Genomic DNA, 27,162 nt, shown 5'->3' on the forward strand with positions numbered 1-27,162 from the left:
GAGCTGGGTACTTTTCTTTTTTTTTTTTCTTTTTGAAATCAATGTGTAGCTATGGAAACCAACTTTTATCCGATGTGCAAGAGCCTTCCATCTCCCCAGCATAACCAGCAAAAAGCAGAACCGCAAGTGATATTCAGATGTTTGGTTTTGCTGGTCACAGTAATTGGAAAGAGTACATAGGAGATGTTGCCTTTCCCCAGCTCTAAGATGAGAGTTTTTAGGAAAAAAACCCCAAACAACACACTGAGGAGCCACTCTCTGTAATGGCTGATTTCATACCACAAACGGAACACCAACACCCACATTTGCAGAACTGAGGAGAGGTAGGAAGTAGTTATTAAATTGCACTAGAAGTACCGGTTTCACCTTATCTGAAGTAATACCTCATACCAGGATTTAAACAATTCTTATGAAATTGAGACTCAACGCAAAGCAGGAGAACCCAGCGCCAGAAGAAAATAAAGAATATTAGCTTATAGCTCAAGACAAATTTGGAGAAGTTTTTCTTAATACCACGCAAGCCACATTTCCATTTCAGTATTTAAAAAAAAAAAACAACAGCAAGAGCCAACTCAGCACATACTGCAGAGGTTTTTGTTTGTTCTAATAGAAGCAACAAGATCTCTACAGGCAAAGGAGGAGAAATAATCAATACCAGAGCTCTTGAAATGTTTAATTGGAGAGGGCTTTATTTTCTGCTTAAGAGAACTGGAACTATACAGCTGGTTTGCATTGGACCAAAGCTGGGAATTTTTTTTTTTTCGTTTTTATTTCGCTAAACATAAGCAATGCAGTGTAACTGGAAAACAATGACTTACAGTGTTTAAACCACAAGTGGATCGAGAGGAGCTTGAGAAAAAAAAACAGCCTTCTAGCTAAAACTGAAAATCCACAATACAGTCCGCCCTACAGAATGGCACTGTCGTGTCTAAATAATGGAGTGACTCCAGGCTGGAATGGGAAGCACACAGCATCCTACGTACCGCTACACAGCTCAGGCTGGCTACTGATCTTCCTGCAGTGGGAACTACTGGCCGTTAGCCTCTCTCATTTGTAATCAGAACCAAAAGGCATCTTCAAGTTTTAGAGTCAAAGCAATGGCAGGAGCAGAGAGAGCTCCCGGTGCCACTGCGTGACGGGACAGAGGGACGATCCTCGCCGAGACAGCTGCATTAAGGGAAGCTACGGACGGACACCGAGGGAGGGGTGCCCCATGCTAAGCCAGCTCATCGTTTGGTATCTTACGGTCAATTTATGAATGGCTTTAGTAAATCAGTTCTACAAACCAACAGACTGGACTGCAGAGCAAATACCGTTCATTCAGGTTAAAATCTGTTTAAACGAACATGCAGAGGGTTGGGGAGTTCATTCCGTCATAGCACCAGAGTTCACAAGTCAGCTTCGCCATCATCAGTGCTGCGCTGCATTAAATACTCTGTGTCTCTAACAGGGTGGATGTGGGAAGCACTGAAGTGTGACCTTTAGCATTGACAGTTCCTCAGCTTAGGAGACATGTCAATATAACTCAAGCAGCTGTGGCATGCCAGAAATGTTGTTTTTAACATTCTCTCTGCTTATGAAAGATGCTACTGTCTTATTTTGATTGTGTTCTCACCCTTGGCTAACCATGCATCTCTGCAGGTGAAAAACATTGTGTCAGGTGCCACAGAAGATATTGAGATATGAAATGAGCTTTTTTTTTTTTAAACTGGATATGAAGTTCATCTGGGAGAGTGCAGGGTTGGAGTAGGTTTTGTTTTTTTTCCTTTCTTCCCCTCGCCCTTTCCTTTCTACATGTCACCAAGGCACTTCACTCTGTGCGTAGGATGATGTGGATCCCTGATTCTGTGAAAACTGGTCCGCTCATCTCGCCAGCTCTCAGCGCAAATGAGGCATCTTCAAAAGGTTTCTGCATCTGACCTGCAGAGAGCAGACACCAGAAAGTTCAATTAAGCTCAGCAACGAATGGAAGATCTTTCTGAGCAAGCAAGCCTCAAATGAAGGCAGCTTCCAGGCAAACAACAAAGTCACCAATTAATAACTTGCAGGGGGTGTTTGTTTTCATCTGCTCCCAGAAGATGATTCAAAACAACTCATTCACACATGCACGTACACAGACATTTTCTTTTTTAAACAGGGGGTTTGTTCAGATCCTACAGACATGACTGCAGCAAGGAAAGATACTCAGAGAGCTGCGGACCCAAAAGGCAGAGGAAATCTGTTCTGCAGACTCACTGGCACAAGTGGATGTTCGTCTTCCAGTCTCATGTGCCCTCCAGGTACACAGGGGGAATGCATGTGGTGTGTATTACAAGCTGCACTAAATAATTTACAAGGCACACGTGGATAATGTCATGACCTAGATAAGAACTGCTCTTAAGGCTCTGGTCTCCAAGTTGCTGAGTTTCAGGAGGTTTAGTAATCCAGGCTCAGGAAAGGCAGAGGTGCCCAGAGGAAGGACCCCGCACAGGGATTCACGAGTGCAACCACTGCAGCTCTGCAAGGGCAGAAAAGGAAAAAGCAGCAAAGGGCTCAGCCAGAGTAATTCAAGCCAAGAGGAGAGACACCAGCCTGCTACAGGAGGGTTCAAGGGGGACAGTATTTTTGCCCGGTTTCCCGTGACAGAAGTCAGAGCAGAGAAACTGCCCACCCCAGCTGAAATAATGAGGTTTTACTGTTACCAACAGGTCAAAGTCTCACCGGGGGACTCTCAGCAAAAGCTTCAGTGGAAGGACAATATGTCTGTGAGGGAAGACCAGGAGGTGACAGTCCCCCAGGCACAGAGGAAACCCTTACTCTCTGCTCTTTGCACTGACCACGCTTGCAAAGCTCGCCTCGATATGCCTGAGGAGATGTACCGACCAGCATCTTGCCAAAAATGAAACATAAATCTCCTGTAAGTTTATGACCCTTGTGTCCAAGCTTCAAGGCAGTGCTGTAGCTTTGGACTCCGCAGCACATTAGCAGAGGTCTGCAGAAAGCTTCTAGGCAGCCTGACAGCTGGATCATCAGCACACATTGCAGCGATATACTAATCTCTTTGCAAACTAAACCTTCCCAACCCCTTGAAAGACCACACATTGCAGATGCATCGCTTCTAGCCCAGCAGCATCTTCAGAATTTATGTTTCATTTCAGGACCCCCGTCTATCCATACCCCCCTTTCTCTAGCAAGGCAGTGAGATGCTACACAAGATGCTCAATTCCTCCCTTTCAGGATTAGCAATAGCTTCAGCTTGGTATTTTCCCCTTCCAAAAAACCGTGTTTTATTACTGAAGTGACCTGATGCATATGGCTTTCCAGAGTTTCGCTTCTCTCATTTCCACATTTAGATTAATTGCTAGGAGAGGCAAGCAGCTTGCCTGGCTCACAAGCTCCAGTTACAAAGCCAGTGTCATTCACTGTCAGGCAAACCTGCCTTGTCACCTGAATTTTTTGGTTATTTTCCACTAGGACCTGAAATCTTTACTTCAGATGAGGTAACAGCCTTCTTGCTACACCACAGTGGTCTTCCTTGAGCAGAAACATGACTTATTTGAAGGGTTTCAGGAATACAAATTGAAATGTTTTAGTAACTTCACCTCCGAAGTAACCAGTGCTCCAAGTTCTAGCAAATTACATTTTCAGCCCAGTAAAAAAGAAAAAAAAAAAAAAAAAAAAAAAAAAAGAAGCAGAGAGGGGGGTGGAGTGACAGCTCAGGGGTTTGGCCACCATGCATGGTTCCAATGCCATCTAGTGGAAACTGGCTCTTGCAACATTTCTTTATATTTTGGTGCAGCCAGAAAGAAAAAAAATCTCTTTCCATACATCTCCAAAGAGCACAATGAGCTGGGTTCCCACTGAACCCAGATGAGCAGACACAGCACCCTAGGATTAATGCTTCATTATATACGAATCCATAAAGTGTCACTGTTCAGTCCTGTCTCAAAGGATCTGTTTGAGGAAGCAACTGTTGCTGAACTGTAGCAACACTGCACCCTAAAAAGGAACAGTGATTAAACCCAGTATTTTAGTGGCAGGGAAAAAAAACAAACAACCAAACTACATTCCTGAATACAGTTTCACCTGCCAAAGCTGGGTGGCCTTCAGCTAGCAGGGGCTGAAAGAGTGACTCAGGGGCCCCTTCCATGGTTGTGTCTGCAGCAGCAGCGAGCCCACTAGCGTTTTAAATATTCCCAGGACATCCTAAGTGGGGTAACAGCCTGGTATGGTAAGGCAGCTGTGCAAAACCTCCTGCAAAATCTGTATACTTGCTGCAGGGCACAAGCCCGAGACGAGCTTCTGAATGCTTCAGTCCACGAACCCCGAGCGTGAGCTTAGGAAAAACATTTCCATTAAAATGACATGCCGGACTGCTGCTCGCCATTTCAGACATGGGCAGCTCTTACTACAGATCTTCCTCGGGGATTGCTGCAAGTCTCTATGACTTTGGAGCACAGATTATAACAGTAAATATAGCATTCTCTCTCCCTGGCAAGAACCTTTCTTGACCTTCTTCAAATAAAATATGCATGGACACCCTCGCTATAAAAAGATTTTGGTTTGTTCTTTGAATGTTGTAGCTGTACTCATGACATCATTGCTTTATATTTTCCTCCTAGTGGAAATTACTGCAAAAAGCACTCGTAAGATAAAGCAAAAGAGGTTTCAATGTTACGCTTTCCCATCCCAAAGATTCTTCCTCCCACACCAGCAAATCTCATTAATGAGGAAGCATCCACGAGCTTTTTGTTGTCGCTCCCTCACTGCACTGATCAATAATCCTGTAACAAAAATCTCTCACCAGCAACATTATTTCAGTGGGCTGTGAATTGTTCTTATTTCCACAATTTGTTAATAGCTTTCTCATTGAAGATTAGAATGCCAAATCATTTATCTGGTGTGCCGTTAACAAGACTTATCCACTTCTTCCTCATTCATGGCTCATTACACTGTGCAACTGGATTTCCATTCAGTGTAGCTGGAAAATCCTTTTCCAGAGGGAAAAGCCAATTTCATGAAGGGCGTTTGTACATCATCTCCTCTCTGCCTAGAATAATATTACGGTTGCATTCCTAATTGGTTTAACTTCTAGGCATCAAACTACATTTCCTGCACAGCAGGCCGCCTAGCATATAAATCCATTTTCATGTTCATTCCCCCAGCAGCAGGGTGCATTATTAAACCCAGCCCCCTGCCAAGAAGATCAGCATCAACCCTGTCATCTTGAGTTGCCAGGCTGAGCTCAGCTTACCTCTTCCAAACGCACCCAGATCGCCTCCCGCTTTTGCCGAGCTGCAGTCGCTAAACTGGGAAGCGAGAGATTCAAAATCCTCTTCTCCTGATTTTATCTTCTGGATGTAGCCTGTAAGTACAGGGAATAATTCAGTCAGGGGAAGGAAAAATGGGAAAAAAACCCCAAACCCAAACCTGACCTTAAGGTTTACATCCCTCAGCAAGAAGGGCACAAACAGCCACGTACACACACCACACGCACCAAGTGAGGCTTTCAAACCTCCTGAATGAAGACAGAGCCAGAACTAAACTTTCGTAACACCCCAAAAGCACTCGTCTCAGGTTTTTTTTTTTTTTCCAAGCACATTTCCATCTTTGCACCGTGGTCCATTTCTATTTAAGCTTCTATTAAATAAAAAAGTTGATTCCACCTCCTACTACCCCTGAAGCACGGGAATTTATTATTGGGCTTGAAAATAGATGAGCTTTTGATTTCAGCAGAGCTCACCTCGGTAGAAGACCAAGCACGAAGAATCCCTGAGGAGTGAATTATTTGTCAAGACAGCTTTTTAAAAGGTCAGTTAAGAAATATTCGTAGCCTTACCCAAGAGCTCTGCCTCACTGTTCTGAATCTTTCTGGCCCAGCAGAACCCCCCCCTGCTAGCTCATAACAAGAAAACCTAGGAGATAGATCATATTTTCCAGTCAACAGCTTGATAACACGACTGTGGAGCCCCTAATTACAGATACTGACTGCTCTCGGAGATGAGCAAAGCACAAGTGCCACTGACACGTCCCTTAACACCGCGTGAGGCAGCTTTTCATGGATTCTTAAGATGAAAAGAAAATCCTACGCAGCTTCATGCAATTCAACCAGCTTCAGCTCTTTCATTAAAAGGAGCGTAACCACTAATTAAAACCCCAAGCCATCACCAGTCTGACCTGCAGCCACCCCCCTACCAAAATGCAATTTAGTACCAGTTGCAAGGAATGTTTTTGGACGAGGACAGCTGTGTAAGCTGGACTCAAAGCCTGCAACCAGCAGCTATATCTGCTGTAGGTCTGGTTGCCAGTTAACCCTCCACCTTCCCAAAGCAGCCTGCTCCTGCCAGAGGGGCTTACCTTCTGCACTTTGGACCACAAGTGATAAATTAAGACTAAATTACACTGCAAAAGTCATTCATCCATGTATTTCAAGCAACGGAGCATCTCCCAGAGGAATTACATGTGCCCCAGAGTGCAGAGGAACAGCCCCAAACCGGTGCTGCGGCTTCCAACCCGAAGCAACTCTCCATACCAGGTGAAATCCAGCTAAACTTATTTCTCGCTAGAGATCTGTTTAATTTTTAAATCCCTCTTTCCAGAAACCTCCCATCAGCTTTTGAAAGAATCAGCAAAGCCTGACTGTCTTCCATTTTAGAACTAAGCAGTCTTCTGCCTTCAAAAAGAAATACCAAGAAGCAACTGATTTTCTTTAACAGAAAAAACAAGAGAAAAGAAATGCTGTTTCCCCTCAAAGCTATTAAGTCTGCTGGTTTCGATAACCAAACTTCCTATTTCAGGTCACTCCCATTTAAGCCCTGTAGCCTGCATGTATAAGGAGTCTGCACTTTGCTAGATAAACCTCTAAAAAAAAAAATAATAAATTGGGCTGAAAATAGTTTATTCCAGCCGCAAGCAGTGCAAGATCCCTACCTGAAAAAGAGTCATAGACGTAATTCAAGAGCTAGGCTTTATTATTTGGAGGGATGCTCTCACAAAAGTAAGAGGGTGCTTTATGATGCAAAAGGATGAGGAAATAAGTATTTTCAAGCTCGCTTTAATCCTATATACTTCCATACACCTGAGGAAATATCTGTGAGGGCTGGGGGCAGGTAAGAAAATATTCCTTAATGAGAGAATGGAGAATGGCCTCTTAGGAGATGACACATCCAGCAGCAACTGAAAAAGCAGGTTATCAATTTTTGAATGAATACTTTTATTGCAGTTTAATGCCAGCAAGACCAAAATGAAGGTATTTTAAGTCTTCAGATTAGTCTTCTACCCTACAGCCCATTTTTCCTCCCCAAATCAGTCATCTCTCTAAATCATCTGCCACCAGTCTAAATCTTTGGAATTCAGCAAGGTGTTCAGGAGAGCTAGGTTTGCTTTTCCAGCTGGACAGGCCAGGAGGAAAAGCTACCAAAAAAAAAAAGGGAATAGGAGATTGATTACCTCTTGTTCTGGATTTTTTTTTTTTTCCAACAGGTGTCCTGATTATAATGCAAAAGCCATAGAAAGTTATCTTTTATTCCTAAAGCGCATAAACTGCTTTAACAGAAAACACCAGCACTTGTTACTTAAGTGAGATTATACACATTTATCCTACCTGCTGCTTAGAGTGCACACGTACAGGTAGAGAAAGTCTAACATTAAAGTCTGAAACGCTACAAAACTTAAGACAGCAGCTACTTATCCTGCGTTAAAAAGAGAAAAAGGATTATTTATCTGGGTGGAAGACAGTTCACAGCATTCATACGTTTTAGGAAAGAAACTGATACTCTTTCATCCTGTTAAACTATGCTGCTTGAGCATAAACAGTCTGCTTGCTGACAAAACAGAGTTTATCCTAAAAATCCATGTTTGCACCACCATAAATACGTATCTAATTGCATATAGCTGCCAATCCCCAGCAAGTACCCATCACACACAACCAGAAATGTCAGGAATTACAGCTTTAAGATATATGGTGATGTTAAAGGAATAAAGCATCCAAATTAGGATATAAATGTAAACACTCTGATCCTTAAGCTGTCTGCCCTGGTCACATCGCCAGGTTGCTAGTGCTAAAGAGTTTCATAAGCGTGCAGAGCAAACCAGTCAACTACATGCCGAAGCAGAATTTAGTTATTAAAACCTCCTAATTTTATGCCAGTGACCAGCCTGAGAGCAAAATCTGCCTGTCAACTAGATGAGGGTTGTCCTGGATAAAGCCTAAGGCTTTTTTAAAGCTAAGGTAGCCGTTTCAAGCCACCTCTACCAGAACAAGACACCTGCACCCGGTGTCTAAACTTTGGCTCTGTGAAGTGGGATTAATGAGCCTTTTCCCCAAATGATCTCAGCCATTTAGAACAAATTATGCAGATTAGGTACTGTCCAGGTTTTAATAATCTACCCCTAAAAATCTCCAGGCATAAGTGAAATTGAATAATGGGAGATTAGTGCCAAAAGAGCAGGATGAAGCATGGCAATGGATTGTGCTGAAATGGGGAGTTATTGGGGAACAGAAGCTTTCAGGGTCTGAACTTTGGGATGAATCCTAGCTGATTCTGCAACAAGGAACAGGGGTAAGCTAACAAAACATGCAAATAACAAGCTGGAGGGTGGGTAAGCACTGTCAGCAGAAAGGAGGATCAGAATATTCAACGTGACCTGAATGACCAAGCAAGATCCAACACCACCAAGCAAACTCACACATGCATTTACAAATGCAACAACAAAAAATCATCTGCTATACGCAGAGAGCTTGGTCAGAAAGAGGAGGCCGTAAATGCGGAATTACAAGCAACTGCAAAACAGGCAATATGACTTTAAAAGTGAGGAACAGCACTGAAGTCATGGTATACTCAGCAGGGAGAAGGGCAGTAGTAAATGCCACAGTAGAAGGCACAGCCAAGAGCTAATCTAGAATATTGCATACCACGATGAACCCACACTCAAGAAAGATTAATCGAAACTGAAGTGCAAAGGAGGGCTAAGAGTAGAAGCAGCAGAAGGGATGACCTACATTACCAGAAACTAAAAGCCTGGTTGGCTCAGTGTGTGAAAACAGGCTGGTAAAGAGCAGGGCTCTCTAAATCCACTGAGAGGTCAACATCAGGAAGAAATTAAATTTAATTAAGTAATTAAGCAACACTAATGCAAGAAACACCGGACAGAAACTGATCATAAGCAGTATTTAGCTGGAAACTGGGTTTCTACACATCACAGCAGAGATGGTCTGGAATAACCTTCACAGCAAATTCAGCCAGAACCCTAACTACTCCTTAAACAGCACTTGGTAAAGCTTGCAGAGGGGACTAAGAGGTTTCGCTACCTTTAATACCAGGGTCAGGCTCAAATTTGAAATTTCTTTCTCGTCCCACATTCCCTGTGATGTTATCACCTATCAGAAAAGCACCTGGTGAGCCAAGTCCTCCAACTCCTGCTGTAACACAACGGAAGAGCTAACCTACATTTAATCCTCCACTGCAACTTTCTTAATGGATTAAAAATCATCCACAGATGATGCACCCCTCCAGCTCTCTCCACTCTCCTCCCTTATTATCAGAGAAAAGCCATCAAATGGAATATTTGACATCAGTCAAGTTCACCTACCAAAAATATTTATCTTTAGTATCGTCCCCTCTCCTGTGGGAACAAAGAACTCCCAAATCAAATTTCTTTCTCAGATTTTTATTACATAAAGCATTAACACCAGAGCTAGGTTTGGAGGGAGATCTCTCAGACATAACCGATCTCCAAACAAAACATGAAAATGTGTGGTACTGTGCCTGTCAAACAAATTCCTCCCTAGAGACCTACTTAGACAATTCTACGCTATAATTACATTCAGCAGGTACAGTACATCTGTTCAGAGAAGTTCATTGATGCCTGGCTGTCAGGAGCCGTAGCGAAGCTAAGCTGTGCATCCTCCCAGTAAGTTTCAGCTGTTCTAGAAACTCAACTTACAGTCATTTTCAAGAAGCCACCACAAAATAATTAATCCTAAGCTGATGTTCCCTATGACCTTCCCAGGAATAGTGTTTATCGGGGACAAATGTGGACAGAAAGGTGGTTGGGTTGGTTTTTTTTTTTTGACAATGGTATTTTCATGACAGGAATTAATTCCCTAATAGCCTTTACCAAGAACACAAGCAGGGTATTTACATGAAGTCAAGTTTTAATCACGACTCTTTCCTCTTCAGACACCACAGAGAGATTACGAAACAAAGGAGTTATCTGACAGCAAGAAGACTCTGAAGCTGTCAAGCTTAATCTCATTCTTTCGAGCCACGGAAAGTTTAAGCTGTTTCTTTCCCTCACCTTACCAGGTAGCAAAGAACTGCGGTATCTCAAAGAAAAGCACCCAAACAATGAATGATGACAATTGTTGAGTCCAAATAATGTTATTCCGGCTTCTAAAGATAATCAGTTTACAGAACATCTATGTATCAAAAAGTCTACCTGGTTACAAGCTCCTGAAATACCTCTTTAGAGATAACAAGACAACTTTCCCTTCTAAAATGTAAGTGATTCCCCCTTACAAAGATCCAAGTTCATCAATGCCTGCTTAAAACACGCCAGCATCATGCGTCATTTAACCGCTGATCTGCAGAAAGCTCTGCGCTGGCCTTTTGATGAATGTCACTCCAAGAGATGGCTCTAGAATAGTTTTATTCTTTTTAAAAAGAAAAAAAAAAAAAGAAAAAGAAGAGGAGAGAGACAGAGAGAGAATTTGCAGCTTGGCTGAAATATTTCAATCTATCTTTGCAACAGTCTCAACTCCCTTGGCACAGATCTCCACACTCGGCATGCATCCTGCTTTATCACCTCCAGTCACACTTTCTCAGCCACCCTAACCTGAAGGAGACAATTCCCTAAAAAAATTCCCATCTGTGCCAGTTAATTTAACCTCCCCTTCCAAAAGGTGGTGAGCAGATACCACCTGCTGGTCACCACCTCGGTGCTTCAAGTTATTTAGCAAAAAAATCTCCCCTCCCAGGCCTTCCAAACAAGAAAGTCCTTAGATTTATTGCTGGTTAGGACTGAGGCAATAGTCAAAACACCCTCCCTATCTTCCCTCCCTCATTGCTGAAGCCATAAAAGATAACACAGGCCCAGTACTGCGGTACATATCTGCGCGTTCACAGCTCGCAGTGCATCACCTAGCCTTTGCAACCTCACTGCCAGAAAAGACAAAGCTGCCCACTAAAAAGCACAGTCTCGGTTTCATCAATTAATCAGCGGGACTGATTTAAACCTCACCCCAAGCCCTCAAATTCTTTATCCTGAGAAGTAAAAGCCAGTAGTAACAGCTGGACTTTGAACTTGCTTCCATAAGATCAAAACCCTCGATGCTGAAGAAACATGACATCAATTCAATTCCACTGCCAATGCTGCAAGGAAAAATCTAGGCGGCAAAGATCAACACCACCTATCGCGGAAGACACCCAGCGCCCTCACTTATAGACCTGATCACAAGCCAGAATATTTTGGGGAAAAACCCAAGCAGATCAGCTCATCCATACAGCCTCATGTAAGGTCGATTGCCTCCTACAAGCAACTTGATTTCAAGCAGAGGTTAATGAGAACTTACTCTAAGTTGCTATTAGGGCAAGGAGTCAAGTGACATTAAATAAAAAGAAATGTTTAAAGAACATTTGTTTTAGCTTTAAATAATTTTATTTTTAATAGAATAATACACATTTACAAAGAAAATACAAACAAACCTCTGAAATAACATTACAAAAAAAAAACACAAAGGGGAAGACACATGGGCTGGGACCTATCTTTACATCATTTAATCGTACAGCAAAACTGTTTCTCCGAGTGGCTGGGCCACACGAAAAGTCCATGTTCAAAACACTTGGCTTAAAAAACTTTGCTTTAGCAAGTTCACGACACACTGAACCACTCATCTTGGGGTCCAATTCTAGCCTTAAAATGACTTTTCCCCTTCAACAGTATCATATTCTCTCTCTCCCTCCTGCATTTACTTGCCATTTATAAGCTCCAGTGCCTCATCTTTGGTCCGCGTGATCTTTTCCTGCCTCCACGACGAGGGTCTTCTGGACTGGTTGTGTTTCACCAAGAGATGTGAACATCGCACTTTGCTAGGCTCCCCTTGGCCGTTCTTCCCGCTGCCGCTGGGCCGCTCCCACTGGCTGGCATTTGTGATGTGGTTGAAGTAATACACACGGCCTGCGGACAGAGAGAGGGGGTTGGGGTTAAAAAAAGCTCCTGGCAGACCACAAGAATCAGCTTCTTGACCCCAGGAATCAGTTTCTGACCCCAGGAATCAGCTTCTTGATGCCGTAGGCACAGAAGACTGGATTTCTGTGAGTGCTCGGCCACGTCCACGTGATCAGCTCAGCCCCACGAGGTAGAAAACAAGACTTTACAACTCCACATCATTTCCTACACAAGTGTTTCTGTCAGGAAGCGCCTTTAGTCAAAGCAACAGCCCCACGCAGAAGCAGGCTCCAGCTGCCTTTCCAATTCACAACGCTCCCACAGATCAATGACAAAACACCCACTGACACAGTCAGAACCACAAACACCCCCAGGCAACACCCTGCCACTGCCGGGAAGGCGGACAGTGCCAGGTTTCTGGCCTGGGGATAAGACTGTGTTTCACTCTAGCCCTGTTTACAAGGGTGAAGCAGCGTAAAGCCTCTCCATTAAGCACATCCCGTAGCAAACGTGGTGAGTTACCGTCAGCAGAGACCGCATCTTTGCATTGCACAGACTTTTCCTGCCGAAAATCACCTTTTTTTCTACCAGAAAATAAGACCTTCCTGCACAAGATATCCATGGTTTCCCCAGGTAGCAGAAAACAAAGCTCCTGTGAAGTCATCTCTCGACACATTCAGCATTAGTCAGGTAATTCTGCTGCTAAAGGCCTTCCAGCGCTCAGAGCCACGCGTGCGTTTACCTGCGATAACTCACACCATCGATCGAGATGATTTCTGTTTTCTTCTAGTGAACCATTCCTCCCAAAGCTCTCCACTGAAGCTAACAGCAGACTAGACTCAAGAAAAAAAGCCAAGCAAACCAAGGTGAGGGACTGCAACAGCAGAGCTGCGCGGCGGGAAGCTACGACCTGGTAGCAAAGGGCCCAACTTCCCGGTTGCAATCCCAACTAACAGGCTAGATCTGCTAACTCCAGACAGCCAAGAAGCTCCTTCCCTCCAGGATGCTTCAACCGCGGTAGTTCTGGCAAGGAAAAGCTCACACGGGCCCCTCTTTTCTCTCAGCCTCATCGCCTCCACCTCAAGTAAGCAGCCGAGCTGAAGAACACAACCTCCTAGGAACTGCTTTTGACCCGCTAAGCGCGGAAAGCTCGCACCTCGAAGGACGAAACCCTGCAGAAAGCATCATCCTGACCCACAACTTCCCCTCCCTGACCCACCGCAGCCCCACCGAGGACAAAGCGTCCTGCCGCGCTCTAACCCGGCCTTTTATAAAGAAAATTCCCTCGGCTTTGCCACCCTGCCCTGCTTCTCTCCACCGGTTACCCCAGATGGAGAGAAACCCCTCACCCCACGACCCAGGCATCCCTCCCCTGGCAGACCACGGTCCCAGAGACCGCTTCGCCCACCCCAAAAAAAAAAAGAAAAAAAAAAAAAGGGGGGGGGGGCACGACAGCCCCGGAGCCAGGCACCCCGCATACCCCCGCCCTGGCTCTCAGGCCCACCCCAAGCCCAATTCTCCACATCCAACCTCCCCCAAGCCCCGGGCACCGCTGACGGCCGCCTTCAGACCCCACCGAGGCCCAGCTCGGGCCCACCGGGCCGTACCCCAGCCTGGGCCTAAAAGCCGGGCCCTCGACGCCCCGAGGAGCCCACCGGATCGCCCCAGGAGCAGGCACCACCCAGCCCCCTTGTCGCTCCCGGTACTCGCTGACCCGTACCGGAGCTGCGGCTCATGCGCTTCTCCCAGCCCGCAGGCAGCTTCTCCTCCTCCGCCATCTTCCCTCGGCTACGCCTCCCGCACCCGGCCCGGCCTCATTGGCGCGGGGAGAGGCGGGGCGAACCCACCCTTTTCCCCCCCGTTCCCATTGGTCCGAAGGAAGGCAGCGCCTAATCTCTCCGCACTGCCATTGGTGGAAAAAAAAACCAAAACCCGCCCTTCTAGCTTTCATTGGCTGCGGGCGGGAGGCCGCATTGAAGGCGGAAGCGCTCCCGGCCACGTGACGCGGGAGCCTGACGGCGGCCCCAGGCGGACAACAGCAGCAGGAACGCGTACAGCAACCCACGGTCCGGTGCCGGTCCCCGCCGCCCGCCCCCCCCCGCCGTAGCCACACAACCAAAAACTCGGAGAAACACATTTATTATAAACCACTTAAACACTCCAGGGCAGCTACAGCACGTTTAAAGTCTCAAAACAGGGCTCCAGCTCAGCCATACCGGGGCAGAGATGGGGGGCGAGGGGGGGGGAATCCCACGGAAAACACCGGGAGGAAGCGGGAAGGAACGGGAGCCGTTACTGGTAGTAGAGCTCCAGGTTCATGCCATCGTGGATCTCATCTGGAGAATGGAGTTAAGGAAGAAAAAAGGAGAGGGGGAGCATCCAGCCTCAAGTTTCCCACCCCAAATAAAACACCCGCCCAGAGAAGGATACAGTCGCCCAGCGTGACGTGATCCTTAAAGATGGTGTACCTGCGGGGACGGAAAACACAGATATCAGGCGGCCGGTACCGTCTCCACCGGCCCGGGATCGGGGGGGGACGACTGACGGTCCCTCCGGGGCCATCGGTCCCGCCCCCCCAGCCATCCCGGTTCAGGGCCTTCTTCTACCCCCCCTCCGGTTCTACTCACCATTTCTTGAGCACAATTTTGTCCCAGCGAGTCCCGGTCTGTGCCGCGATCAGCTTCTTCAGGTCGCGGATGGAATCCTCGGTGCTGGCGGAACCGTTAAGGAAAAAGCAGAGGGAAACCGGGAGAAGCGCCCCCCCCCGTCTCCAACCCTCCCCCCCCCCTTCATCCCGGTTCCCGGGGATACTTGCATTTTACTCGTACTTTCTTGCCCAGACGGTCGTTGCAGACGACTTCGATCATGGCTGCCTGAGGGATGAGAGGGGGTTAACGGGGGAGACGCACAAAACAGACCGGGGGTTAACGGGGAGGAGCGGAGAGGTACCGGGAAGGGGAAAGAAGCACCGGGAAAGAGTTGTCGGTAAAGAAAAGGGTTAAACAGGGAGGTTCTAACCCCACCGGAGTCCCCCAACCCCCCCCCAGTACCCACCGAGCTCTGCGTCACTCCGCCACAGTCCTTACCGCGCCGGATCCGGAAGCTTAAAGCCGGAAGCGGAAGTGACGCCCGCAACACCCGCCTTAAGTGTCGGGAACGGTCAAGATGGCGGCGGTGGCTAATCCGGAATTGCCGGTGTTACCCGATTCGGTGTTACTGCAGGTTCTGGCGTTGCTGCCGTTACGGGAGAGGCTGCGGGCGGCCAGGTGGGGACCCCCCCCCAACACCGCCCTCAACCGGAGCGGTACCGGCACCCGCCCGGTTCCGATCGTTTTCCGCCTCTCCTCAGGGTCTGCCGGCGGTGGCAGAGGCTGGCGCTGGACCGGACGGTCTGGAGACATGTGGATTTGAGTCCGCACCGGGTACGGACCGCCTGGCCGCCTTCCCGCACCGGGCGGGGGTGGGGGGGAATCACTCCACTGCGGGCAGGGGGGGCTTAGGAATCGCCCCACTGCGGGCAGGAGACTGAAATGGAGGGAAAGTGGTCATCCCACTGCAGGCAGGGGACTGAGGTTATGGGGGGGGGAGGAGGAATCGCCCTACTTTGGGCAGGGGGCTGAGATTGGGGGGGGGGGGATCACCCCACTACGGGCGGGGGGGGAGCAGAAATTGCCCCAGTGCAGGGAGGGGGCTGAAATCAGGGGGGAGGAATCACCCCACTGTGGGCAGGGGGCTGAGATTGGGGGGGAAATTACCTCGCTGCAGGCAGGGGTGACCCCACCCCGTGGGAACAGGCCCTTTTTGTTCTCGCCCCCAGATCAGCTCCCAGACCCTGTGGCACCTGGTCCGGCAGCATCTCCGCGACAGCCTGCGGACGCTGCGGGTACGGGGTGCGCTCCACTCCAGCAGCAAGAGGCGGATCCTCTCCCCGGCACTGCTGGCCGCCCTCGGGAAGCGGTGTCCCCAGCTCCACCGGCTGTGCCTGACAGAGACGGACCTCCGCCCCATCCCCTACGAGAACGTCCCCCCTTCCCTTACGGCGTTGGAGCTGAGTCACTGCGAAATCCCTGCTGCCTGGTTCTGCGGCTCCGCCGCAAGGGCCCTGCCCCAGCTGCAGCATCTCGTTATCCACAATGTCCCTGCCTTTTCCGATCGTCATCTGTTGAATGTCTCCTCCCAGAGCAGCCTGAAGACTCTGAGCCTTTGTGGCACCTACCGCATAACAGATATGGGGATTCAGAGAGCGGCTCCACACCTGGAGGAGCTGGAACGCCTCGTGCTGCGTCACTGCGTCATCGGCGACTCCGCCGTGGGCTTCATCGGGCGCCACATGAAACATCTCCAGTTTCTGGAGATCAGCGACACTTACTCCCTGACGAACACGGGTCTGGCTTGTTTAGCAAGCCTGCAGCGCCTGGAGACTCTCTGCCTTGACATTTGCGATAAGATTTCCCCGGGTGCTGTTATTGCTTTGTGCCAAGCACTGCCCCAGCTGAGGAACCTCAAATTAGGTGGGGCTCACTTTAAAGATGAAGTAATTGATAAAATTCAGGCGAGTTTGCCCCACTGTAGCTTCTCACTTATTCCTTGATGCACAGCCTGAAGCAGCAGGGCTTTTGCCATTTGTCACTGTTTGCCTGGTTGCTGCTGGATGTATTTTTGGGACAGAATTTACACTGGGGCAAAAACGGAAAGTGTGTTGTGTAAAATGGTTTGTCAGGAATTCGGTTTTGGTAGGATCCCCCCCCTTTTCCTTGAATCGGGGGAATAGGAAAGCCGGGGAGCGCCCAGCTTTTGGGAACCCGACTGATGAGCTTACCAAAGACTGGCTGAGGTTACAAGTTTAACCTCTGTCTGCTCCTCTTCCACCACCGCTAAACATCAGGCAGCAGCTTAACGAGCACAGAATTCAAGGAGCAAAGTGAGGCGCCCTCCTGCCACTGAAAAACAAGCTGGCAGCCCAAACCCTGGACTTCCAGTTAATATCTAACTCCGGATTGCTTAACCACCCTGCACATACACTCCAAACTCTGCCGGGGAAGAAATACCTCAGCGACATGTGCCAGGGCTGCTGGAGCTTTCTTGGAAGAGCTCAGGCCATCTGCCCAGACAGCGAGCATTTTCGGCCCAGGATATTGTCTTGCTTCTACTTTTCTTCAAATTCAGTTCAAATTAACTCCTCAGAAAGGTTTTGGTTGCGGGGCTTCCTGAACGCCTGGTCCCAAGAGCCACACGTCCCATTTGCGCAGCGATCGGGCTGGCACGTGCTCTTGGGAATCGCCAGGGGCTGCCATTACCTCTGGGTTTTGCTGGGAGCAGCCACATTTCCTCATCCCCTTTTATTATCCGCATTCTCCTCCTCCCCGCAATGTCGTAACACCAGATAACTGACACCAAGCGTTGTGATGTTGCTATCCTAAGGATGTTTTTAAATCAAATACCATATTTATTAAATAAAAATGCTTTTGTATTATGTTTTCTCATGCTACAGTGTTTTAACTGAACTAACGTCTTTGTTAAAATAAAGGAGTCGGGCAGCTTTTGACACTGAGCGGTGTCCTTGGGCGTTAACAGCTGAAGAGCTGCTGTCCTGGGACGAAGGTACAAGCAGGGGTCATCGAGTCAGGACATCAGCCAGGCTGCAGCCACCTAGAGCTTGGCACAGGAGTCCCTCAGAGAGACCCACCTATTTGTCTCCCCATTTAGTCAGCCCTTCAGTCCTAGCAAAGCTTTTTTTTTCCCCTTACGACAGGGAAACACGTGGAAGTACAAAGAGCTCAAACCAACACCCAAGTCCTGGATCCTCTTAACACCCCGATCCCCTTCCGAGAGATTCTCCTACGTTGTTCACGTCCTCCCTGAGCCAGAGTGACCAGGATGTGAACTGATGTTTCCCCACAGTTGCTTATTGAGGGTTTTTTACCTCCCTTAGGACAAGAGAATTCCCCTAGGAAGCACAGTAGGAGGATTAGTGTCTCAGCAGAGCCTTTTCTGGGCTCTGCCTCGAGATACAGCTCTCTTCAGCCCACACAACACCTGCCCTCCATTCAGTTTACGCAATAAGCAGTTGGCTTTCAGACAGACCTGGATGGCAGTGACCCTCCCTGCTCCCCGTGATGAAATCCTCGTTGCTGTGTGTCTCATTAACAACCAGTCTTTGTGCCCTGGCCTGCTTTTTGTTTTTATACACAATCTCAGTGTAGCTTTGGGGCAAATAAACAACAGCTAAATGCCCCAGCTCTGCTTTGGAACGCATCCCAAGGCTGCTGGCTTAATAACTACTGCTACGTGTTTATCACAGGCCCAGAGATTGACGCTGGAGTAATTAGCGTTATTAAAACTTCAAGCACTCTCTGTCCCAGCCCTCTCTGGGCTCGGAGCATGAAGGTAAAACAGCAAAAGGGAAAATTAAAACCAGTAAAAAATCCGTCAGTCAGTCAAGGCACAGCTCGATGCAGCAAGAACCTAAATGTTCTCTCAATGTTTGCAGTGGGATGTTTGCAAGCCTGACGGCACAGCGCTCCGAACAACGTAATTTAATATCTGATGGTCCCAACTTGCCAGTTTTCCATCATCTCTGCAGAGCGCATAATTGCTAAACATGGAATAGCACGGAACAGCAATTACAAGTTTATGTGGCGCAAAGTGGGCTTTTCAGGTTTGGAAGCGGGAGGGGAGCTGTAAATATTGGATGACCATGGGCAAATTATAGGAATAAAGGACTGAAAGGGTCTTTTTGAATCATCAGTTCTGTTTCTGCCCCGGTAGAAGAGCAGCTCGGCCTCCTAGCACATGTACCGAAGCTCTTGGAGGGCTGTTCTAGACCCTTACTGCTTCTAATTTCCAAATTCAGGGGGTTTCTACTGTTTATCTCCATTTCATCTTTTGCCAACCTTTAACTTGAACAGTTCTTCCCCCAACCCCACCTTAACAGCTGTCTTTACGTACAATACCCAACTGTTTTAAAAATACAGAATAAAAGACTTAACAGAGAGCCAGCTAAATCCTCAGCGAAGCCAGCGCATGAAACAGCTCTCCATGTCCTCTCAGGGCTGTGAGGAGCAAGCTGCTCCCATCACACAAAGATTTATACGGCACACTCATCCAGCTGCTGTATCAGACCCAGATCAGTTTTATTTTCTCAGGCGAGGGCATCTGTTGGGGCATTGCTTGTGCCTTCAGCTTTAGTTTCCAAACCAAAGACCATTTTCTATTTTCCAGACCCGCTTGTTTCCAAAGTGGTCTGTTCATTCACTTACACTTGGAGAAAACGCCTTCAGAAACTTGAGAATTTCCCCTTTTTTTAACTCCAAAGGGATGGAGAGAGTTACAAATAAAAAGGGCACCCAGCTTGGCTGGAGGAAAAACCTCCAGACAGCTGAATTATTGGAAGTGGACACAATCCAAGCTGCTATTTTGAGAGGACAAACAAATAGGACACAGCCTGAAAGGTTAAATTACAACCATTGGACTGAACATCCCTGGAAGTATTGCAGGTTCTCTACTCCAGAAAGCCTGGTGAAAAAGCTTCTGCTTACTTGGTCCTAAGCTTCAAACCCCCCCTCCCCTCCCAGCCACAGCTTACCAGGATGGACGAGGAACATCTTCACGATGATCTGCGTGTTTTTAAAGGTAAAATTCAGCTATGCCAGCCCTTCAACCCACCACCTCGAGGAGCTGGGTGCGAGCAAAGAGGGTAATGAGACCATATCTCGTAGCGTGGCCTTTCTTCACCAGCGTGCTTGGGTTTGGAGAGAGAGGAAGCTCCGTGCCCTCCTTCCTCCTCTGCTTAGGCAACTTGGCTCATCAGCTCTAACAGGGTTGATTGGTTGGGATGGGGACCCCCACCCTGACGAGCTTGATCCTGGGATTGCAGTTCAGGAGGAAGATGAGGGAAAGGGACATTGCTGCAGGTGTGGGCCGTCCCTGAGATGAAGATCTCTTGGTGGTGTGAAGGTGGTGGTGCCCAACCAACAACACCTGAGAGGGTTCAGCCTTGGAAGTGTCCTGGACCAGAGCAAAATTTGGCTTTTCCTGGAGCTTTGGAACCCAATGGTGTTTCTAAGGTTGAACCCCTCCAAAAAGGGCACCCGATGCCAACTAGGGACAGCAAAGAGCCCCCCACAGACCACGGACTGTCACTTGGGGAACAGTTGCCCTTTGGAAAAGGGTTACTAGACAGCCAGGAGGGTCTAGAAATATCTCGCAGCCCAAAATACATGGTGTAAGCTTGTAATTTCTTTTTATTTTGCTTATGTGGTACCTGAGATCACCTGCCCTGACCTTTAGCAAGGCCACCCCAGTGCTAACACAATGCACTGCGTGACAGCCATCTCTTTTGGGGTCCTTTCAGCCCCCCAGGTGGGTCAGAACAGGAATTATCACCAAAATTCTGGCTTCTGTAGCAAATAGTTAACTATTCCAGGCTATTTGTTAACCCTTCTATAAATGGAACCAGAAAAGCTATGAAAAAATCCCGATGATCCGAGGGGAATATTTTCACATCTCTTTTGTTTTGTTTTAAAGACAGAAACTTCCTCCCGCTGAGGCTGAGATCTTTTTTCACGGTATACTTGCTACTGGGCCTCTTCTTTTTGCTGATCATCACCCTGTTTGCTGTGTCGCTCTCCAGAGGTACTGGGACATCTTTGAACTAATTAATTAGGCAGGTAGGACCGAGAGATACGTGAGGTCTAAGTGCACACTCATGCGCTTAGAGGAGTCTGTAGTTCCTAATTCCACAGGACAGAGTGACCAGAGGAGCTCCCGGACTGTCCCACGTAGTGACCGCTGATGTCCACGCCACCATCTCTGGCTAATACAAGCTATAAGCCCATATTTTAAATTTCCTGGGATTTCTTTGCCCTGTAGGCTGCTGGAAAATTAAAACATGTCTTTAGCCTTGCAGGGGTGAGGTGCTTGCAGGCAGTCAGCTCCTGGATAGCAACACAACCGATAACCCAACATCTCTCCGTCTCTCTCTCTCTAATAGTTTCAGCCATTTCTTCTAAACTCAACGATGTGCAGCTGGAACGGAAACAGAATTTTTCTGACAGGGATTTTCTCCGTAAGTCTTGGCTGCTGCCCAAACCCACCAGCTTTTCTCCCCCTCTGAAGTTTCCCTAAATTGTCCCCAAAGTGTTCCTGCTCTGGATCGCTTTGCTAAGGCAGTGCAGGGCACCCGTCCCCTTCTGGGTTTGCTGCTCTGCCAGCAGCAAATGCTTTTATGTTTTAGAAAGAACAATTTTTCCCCTGTAATAAAGGCCTTTTTGGGTGCTAGTTGCCACCTTCGCAGCAATCCAATATACAGCAAGCTTTGGGGCCGTGCCGTTGTGCCCGTACCAGTTTGGCACTGGAGTGCTGCTGGGAAAACCCCCTTGCTGGGACGAGCCCGGCGAAGACCGGCTCAACTGCCTGACTCCCCCCCCCCCCATCCTTCTTTCACCAGTGTTTCCCTGCGGACCTGGCTCAAGGGAATGGGAATACTTTAATGGAAAATGTTACTACTTCTCCCTAACCAGAATGAGCTGGTACAAGGCAAAGGCTCAGTGCGAAGAGATGCACTCGCAGTTGGCTATCATTAACAGCTACGCCAAGCAGGTAAAGACCTCAGCTCCAGGCAGGAAAGCCCAGGCTTGCCCAAATCCTGCCCATAGCCCCGGCTTTCTGCAGACCACCCCCCCCCACTATCTCCCTGCTGCCATCCTGCACGCCCCAACCTTGCTGGGCAGCGGAGAGCTGGTGCTGTTATCCTTTGCATCAACCAGCAGAGAGCAGGCAGAACCTGCTCTGCCTGCCTGCTGCCTGCATCCAGCACTTCCCTTCTATATGTACGGGATGCTTAGACGCAGCACCGGCACCCATCCTGCACCTCCACCTTGTAAATCAATAGCCAAGCGCAGAGTCGTACCTCTCCGGCTCCTCCACGGTGCAAACGCGGAGCTGAGGTTGCTCCGAGCTTGCCAGCTCAAGGAACCGTTCCTGGTGCTTTTCCCTCCTGATCCCTCTCCCCGCTGCAGAATTTTGTCATGTTCAGGACAAGGAATGAACGTTTCTGGATCGGGCTCACGGATGAGAATGTGGAGGGGGAATGGGAATGGATCGACGGGACCGACTATAAAACCACGTTCACGTGAGTGCTGGCCTGCCCTGCGGTTTTGTGCCCGTCGCCCCAAAACAGCAGGCAGCTTCCCTGCCCGCACACCCCTGTTTCAGCCAGCAGACCGGTTTTTCTTCACCCTGCCCTGGGACGGGCGCTCACATGAGGTCTAACACAGCAGCAGAGGCAAGAATTAGCATTTAAAACCACCTAAAATTGGACAGATTTAGCTAGTCCCTGCCCTTCTCCCAGACCCAGGGAAAGCTGCTCCGCTCAGCTACCTGCCCCTGCTGCCCTCTCTCAGTTTGATCCTCCTCTGCCCAGATTTTGGAAGGAGGGTGAGCCCAACAACAGCGGCAACGAAGACTGTGCCCACATCTGGATCTCTGGGAAGTGGAATGATGTCTACTGCACCTATGAGTGCTTCTACATCTGCGAAAAGCCTCTGCCCAACTGAGCAAAACCACATGTGGAGGCAACGGCTGATGCTCTGGCACCATGAATGTTCCTTTTTCTTCTTAATTTATACTATCTGAGTGCCCGCTCCCCGCTCTTCCTCTCCACCGCGCTGTCCCGAGGAAGAGCGGGGATGCATTTTGATGGTCCTAAGCAATATACGCAGGAATCTGGGTTCTCCGTGGGGAGCTCAGCCTAATAAAGGACAATTATTGCTCTGGTTAACGAAGCTTCTCTCTTTCTAGGCGTGCATGTGAAGGGGTGGGGGGTGAGCTGGGGCTGCAGACGGACAGCGTGCAGGTCAGCAGCAATGCCGGGAACAGGCTGGCGATAAATGGGATGGAATATGGGATTTGCCACTCAACTCAGCATCCCGGGAGTGGGACGGGGACATCTCCCACAGTAGCATCAGGGAGGGGAGGTTTGGATGGACTAGAGCAGAGCTGAGCTGCATCCAAAAGGATTTGGTGCCTCGGCCGTGAGCCTTCCTGCTCCTAAAAGGGTTTGGTGCTACTGGCGGGTCAGCATCTCTAAGAGCAGCCCCGCTGCCTGCTGGCTCCTGCCTGCAGTCGGGGCTGCCTGTACCCACTCCCCCCGCCTCGGGTCCCTGCCACCGAGCTGAGGATCTGGGTCAAGCAACCCTGGGACACCAGTAAACACGGTTTCAGAGGTAGAAATGAGGTTTGGTTTTCCTACCGAGGGAAAAAACCATCATTTTCATAACTGTTCCTTTTTTTTTCTTGTTTCAATTTGGATTCCACATGATAAAATTGCCTAGTATTTATTTGTTATAACATGAAACACGATCATGGTTCAGCTCTGCGTCACTTCGGCCACCGACGGGGTCCTTGGGCCCTGGGACTCCGCAGGGATCGGGCTCCCTCCCATATTTTCCATCAAAAAAACCCCTCATTTGGGGCCAGATTGGGAAACCTCGAGCTCGCACCCCGTTTGCAGGCAGGAGGGTGCTCACATCGCTCACCCCCGTGCGACGAGGCGCTGATGGCACCCTCTTCTTGCACGGCGTCAGCGGGTGGGTGTGCAGGCGCGTGTGCGAGCGTTGCGGGGAGCGGGTGTGCACACGCGTGTGGGTGCACGACAAGGTGCGTGTGCGCACTGCAGGGAATGGGTGTGCACGCGGGTGTGCGCCCACGCTGCAAGGCGTGCGTGCGATGCGTGTGAGTGCGTGTGTGCGCGCTGCAAGGTGTGTGTGTGTGTGCACGCTGCAAGGTGTGTGCGTGGACTGCAAGGTGCGTGTGTGCACACGTGTGTGCACGCTGCAAGGTGCGTGTGTGCACTGCAGGGTGGGCGGGTGTGGACACACACGTGTGCACACTACAAGGTGCGTGTGTGTGCTGCAGGGAACGAGTGGGAGCCGCTCTCAGCCACCCGGGACCGGGACTGCCCGAGGGCAGCTGGGGACCGGGACCCGGGGGGGGGTGGCAGCACCCAGAGCCCCCGCCGCCCCCCCCGGGCCACCCACCGGCTGCAGCCCCGAGGTCCCGCCCGGGGCCCGGGGCCCGGGGCCGGTCCGCAGCTCCGGCCCCGTCGCTCGGTCCGTCTCGGCAGCGGGCAGCCCCCGGCCCGGTCCCTCCCGGTCCCCCCCGGTCCCCCCCGGTTCCCCGGACGATGTCCGCGGAGGATCGCGGGAGGGTCGCGGTCACCGACCCGGCAGGAGCCCCGACCCCCCCTTCACCCCCCCACCCCGGACCACGGCTGCCCCGACGGCGGGAGGACGAGCCTCCGCCCGCTCTGTCGGCGACACAGCTGTCGCGACAGAGCCCGGCAGCCCTTCGGTGAGCGGCGAAGCATTTAACGAGACCGGCGACTCGGAGCCTCCCCCGGCCCCGCCGCGACGGTGGGGCCCCCGCGGTGCCTGCGACAGCCCCTGTCGTGACAAGAGCTGCCTCTGTCGCGACACCCTTTTGCCGGGGGAGCCGTCGGTATCGCCTTTTGGGCACACCGGGCTCTACCGGCGGGGGGAAACGAGGGGAGGGGGGGGTCGGGACCGGGGTCTGGGGGTGGGTGGGGGGTCGGGACTGGGGGGGGTGGGTGGGTGGGTGGGTGTGGGGGGGTCCCCCCCCCGCCTTGACGGGGCCCCCGACGCGCTCCCGGCTCAGGCGCGCTCCCGGGGGAGGCGGAGGGGGGGGCGGCGGCGCTCACGGGCGGGGGCGCGGACACGGGCGGGGGCTGCGAGCTCTGCCCCGCGCACGATCGCGTCCCGTTCCGCTCCTCTCCCTTCCCCTCCCTGCCGGTATCGTTACCGGTGTCGTTGTCCCGGTAAGTGTCCGGGAATGGACGGGGCGGGCGGGGATGAGGTGCCGGTAACTGAGCGGGGGGGGGGGGTGACTTGTAACGGGGGGGGGACGACACGGACACTCATGGATGTGAACGGAGACACCGGCACCGGTACCGGCAGCGCAGGGACCCGTCGGGCTGCCGTGTCCCGACGGGACGGGGTTTTGGGGGGGGGGAAGCACCGGGGCCGCAGCCCCCGGTGTGGGCTCCGGTGTGGGCTCCGGGGATGCCGGGGGTAAGGTCGGGCTTAACCCCAACGGGACCGGGGGGAGCGGGGAGGGTGGACGCCGCCACCGCCGTGATTTCGTTGCCGTTCGTTAACCGGAGCTCCGGGGCGCAGAGAACGACCGGGAGGCACCGGGAAGCTCCGAACCACCGGGGAAGCGGGGGGGGGGTGGTGGTGGGACACACCGGTCCCGGTCCTTATCAGTCCTCCCCACCCGCAGCCCCCGCGCTGGCCGCCGGCATGAAGACCGAAGAGGCTCCGTCCTGCCTGCAGCAGGCAACGCCGGTCCTGGGCTTTGGTGAGTGCGGGGAGACCGGGAACGGGTACCGTGCACCGGGGAGTGGGCACCGGGGAGACCCTCAGCCCCCCCAGCCCGGGCTGCTCAGGCAGCATCCGTGGCTGGCTGCTCCATCCTCATCCTCCCTGGGCTGTTCCGGGGGGTCTCAGCGTGTCCCCAAGTTGCAGCGGGACCAGCCGGCCCTGCCCGTGCTGCCCGTTTTCCCCCAACCCGTATGATCCCATCTGGCATCAGCGGCGTTCCCAGCTTCTCTGCCGTGTTTATTCCCCGCTCGGGAAGGAGAATCCTTCCTCCTCCGGATTGTCAGGGTGACCAGGGGAGAGGGAGCACCCCCCACCTCGCTCAGCCTGGCTTTGTGGTTTGCCAATTTGGAGGCAGCAAAAACCACGGCAAGATGTTGGCACGCCGCTAAATGCCATCTTGCAACCCCAAAGCAGCTGCGGCTCCGTGGGCTGAGGTTGTCCGTAACAGCAGACAGTACCGGCGTGTAGCAAGGCACAAGGCACGGAGCCCAGAAGGGACGGGAACGCCACAAGCATCCATCCCTCGTCTGCCCCGACCTCCTGGATAAGCCCCTTAGGAGCCTTGGTTTATCCCGGTCCTTTGCTGATTTTAGGGAGCATCCCGTGCAGGGCCAGGCTGCGGTCGCGTGGCCCTCGATCATCCCAGCCACGCGCGATAGCTGGCTTCGCTGACCCGAATTTTCAATTACAGCGAGGATATCTGCCCCCGAGACCCGGTGGGGGGTTCACGTGCCGTGGGAGGGCCTGGAGGTGGGGGGGTTAATTTGGGATAATACCAAGATGAGGCACCCAAGCTGCCTCCTCTCCGTGTGGATGCTGGGCTCGCCAGGTCATGTCCCCCTCAGTGTCCCTTTTCCCCGTCTCAGAGAGCCACAACGCGGTGGATTGGGATTCTTCTTCGTTAACATATTTGCGGGTCCAAACTTGCGTTTTTATCAGTCTGATTGTCTTTAGGGCAGCGTAAGGCAGAAATCTCCTTTACTTTCAGTTTTGCCCCTTTCTCCCGGACTGGCTGTGGGGGGATTCAGGCAAGCTGAGTTTTCCCTAGATTTTTCACATCCCCTCTTCCCCCTGGAGCTCAGTATCACTCGCTCGTCTCCCATAGTGTTACGGCATCACCGTGTTCGTGGCCTTGTGCTGAGCAAGATGCAGCTCTAACTTATTGCTGGGCAGTAACCTCTGCTCTGGGCCCTGCCCGTACGTCCCGGACCACAACGCAGGCAGGCAGCAGGCAGGATTCTGCTGCTTCCCACCACCCCGAATCCCTGGCATCCTCCTGCCTGCTCGCTGAGTGAGACGGAGGGACAAACATCCCTGGGGCTGAAGTTTTGTGTCTCTCCCTTCTGGACTGATCCCACATTCCCGGAGCTCCCTGGCGATTTAACTAGCTGCTCTCAGACTAATTTCCTATTAGGTTATTCCCTGGTTCTCCCCCCCAAATTAAAGAGGAGTTGGAGTTTTTCAGTCCCAGACGCCTCTAACCCACTGGAGGTTTGGCTGGTCCCGCGGTGACATGCAGCCCATGGGGTCAAAGTCAAGAAGGGTGAAAATATTTGACTCCAGAAGTTAATAACAAAGGAAAAAGTGAGAAGTGGAGGCTCAACGTGAGATAAAT

The 27,162-nt window shown here is 50.7% G+C and overlaps 4 protein-coding genes across 5 annotated transcripts; 2 read left to right on the forward strand and 2 right to left on the reverse strand.

The window, feature by feature from the left end:
- Window positions 1-671: 671 nt before the first annotated feature.
- PIN1 (peptidylprolyl cis/trans isomerase, NIMA-interacting 1) lies at window positions 672-13,984 on the reverse strand. Its single transcript, XM_069797502.1, has 4 exons — window positions 13,868-13,984; window positions 11,956-12,156; window positions 5,234-5,344; window positions 672-1,920 (listed from the first exon to the last, which is right to left on the reverse strand). Exons 1-4 carry the CDS (start codon window positions 13,923-13,925, stop codon window positions 1,811-1,813), a joined length of 480 nt encoding a protein of 159 aa, XP_069653603.1. The 5' UTR covers window positions 13,926-13,984; the 3' UTR covers window positions 672-1,810.
- A 286-nt stretch (window positions 13,985-14,270) lies between these two features.
- Window positions 14,271-15,283, reverse strand: UBL5 (ubiquitin like 5). The gene is made up of 5 exons (XM_069797503.1): window positions 15,202-15,283; window positions 14,959-15,020; window positions 14,775-14,858; window positions 14,578-14,615; window positions 14,271-14,483 (listed from the first exon to the last, which is right to left on the reverse strand). Exons 2-5 carry the CDS (start codon window positions 15,012-15,014, stop codon window positions 14,440-14,442), a joined length of 222 nt encoding a protein of 73 aa, XP_069653604.1. The 5' UTR covers window positions 15,015-15,020; window positions 15,202-15,283; the 3' UTR covers window positions 14,271-14,439.
- FBXL12 (F-box and leucine rich repeat protein 12) lies at window positions 15,271-17,630 on the forward strand. Of its 2 annotated transcripts, none has more exons than XM_069797500.1 (3): window positions 15,271-15,413; window positions 15,497-15,569; window positions 15,965-17,630. In XM_069797500.1, exons 1-3 carry the CDS (start codon window positions 15,313-15,315, stop codon window positions 16,736-16,738), a joined length of 948 nt encoding a protein of 315 aa, XP_069653601.1. In that variant the 5' UTR covers window positions 15,271-15,312; the 3' UTR covers window positions 16,739-17,630. The 2 variants fall into 2 exon arrangements, with proteins under 2 accessions (XP_069653601.1, XP_069653602.1); XM_069797501.1 differs by having other exon boundaries at window positions 15,970-16,721.
- A 1,981-nt stretch (window positions 17,631-19,611) lies between these two features.
- LOC104323931 (hepatic lectin-like) lies at window positions 19,612-22,927 on the forward strand. The gene is made up of 6 exons (XM_009927820.2): window positions 19,612-19,779; window positions 20,674-20,781; window positions 21,140-21,214; window positions 21,596-21,747; window positions 22,167-22,279; window positions 22,571-22,927. Exons 1-6 carry the CDS (start codon window positions 19,737-19,739, stop codon window positions 22,701-22,703), a joined length of 624 nt encoding a protein of 207 aa, XP_009926122.1. The 5' UTR covers window positions 19,612-19,736; the 3' UTR covers window positions 22,704-22,927.
- Window positions 22,928-27,162: the final 4,235 nt, after the last annotated feature.

The sequence above is a fragment of the Haliaeetus albicilla genome, chromosome 11 (assembly GCF_947461875.1).
Source record: "Haliaeetus albicilla chromosome 11, bHalAlb1.1, whole genome shotgun sequence".
In the NCBI taxonomy this organism is placed as follows: domain Eukaryota; kingdom Metazoa; phylum Chordata; class Aves; order Accipitriformes; family Accipitridae; genus Haliaeetus; species Haliaeetus albicilla.

What these genes read in the sequence shown, in the direction of transcription:
- UBL5 (XM_069797503.1), bottom strand. Translation starts at nt 15,014, where the DNA reads ATGATCGAAGTCGTCTGCAACGACCGTCTGGGCAAGAAAGTACGAGTA. An exon ending in AAAGTACGAGTAAAATGCAA is followed by an intron (nt 14,859 to 14,958) that starts GTATCCCCGGGA and finishes CGGTTCCGCCAG; the next exon opens with CACCGAGGATTCCATCCGCG. An exon ending in AAAATTGTGCTCAAGAAATG is followed by an intron (nt 14,616 to 14,774) that starts GTGAGTAGAACC and finishes CCGTCCCCGCAG; the next exon opens with GTACACCATCTTTAAGGATC.
- FBXL12 (XM_069797500.1), top strand. Translation starts at nt 15,313, where the DNA reads ATGGCGGCGGTGGCTAATCCGGAATTGCCGGTGTTACCCGATTCGGTG. An exon ending in GAGAGGCTGCGGGCGGCCAG is followed by an intron (nt 15,414 to 15,496) that starts GTGGGGACCCCC and finishes GCCTCTCCTCAG; the next exon opens with GGTCTGCCGGCGGTGGCAGA. An exon ending in TGGATTTGAGTCCGCACCGG is followed by an intron (nt 15,570 to 15,964) that starts GTACGGACCGCC and finishes TCTCGCCCCCAG; the next exon opens with ATCAGCTCCCAGACCCTGTG.
- PIN1 (XM_069797502.1), bottom strand. Translation starts at nt 13,925, where the DNA reads ATGGCGGAGGAGGAGAAGCTGCCTGCGGGCTGGGAGAAGCGCATGAGC. An exon ending in GGCACTGGAGCTTATAAATG is followed by an intron (nt 5,345 to 11,955) that starts GCAAGTAAATGC and finishes CTGTACTTACAG; the next exon opens with GCTACATCCAGAAGATAAAA. An exon ending in TCTGGGTGCGTTTGGAAGAG is followed by an intron (nt 1,921 to 5,233) that starts GTAAGCTGAGCT and finishes TGCTCTCTGCAG; the next exon opens with GTCAGATGCAGAAACCTTTT.
- LOC104323931 (XM_009927820.2), top strand. Translation starts at nt 19,737, where the DNA reads ATGGACGAGGAACATCTTCACGATGATCTGCGTGTTTTTAAAG. An exon ending in TGCTGTGTCGCTCTCCAGAG is followed by an intron (nt 20,782 to 21,139) that starts GTACTGGGACAT and finishes TCTCTCTAATAG; the next exon opens with TTTCAGCCATTTCTTCTAAA. An exon ending in TTCTGACAGGGATTTTCTCC is followed by an intron (nt 21,215 to 21,595) that starts GTAAGTCTTGGC and finishes TTCTTTCACCAG; the next exon opens with TGTTTCCCTGCGGACCTGGC.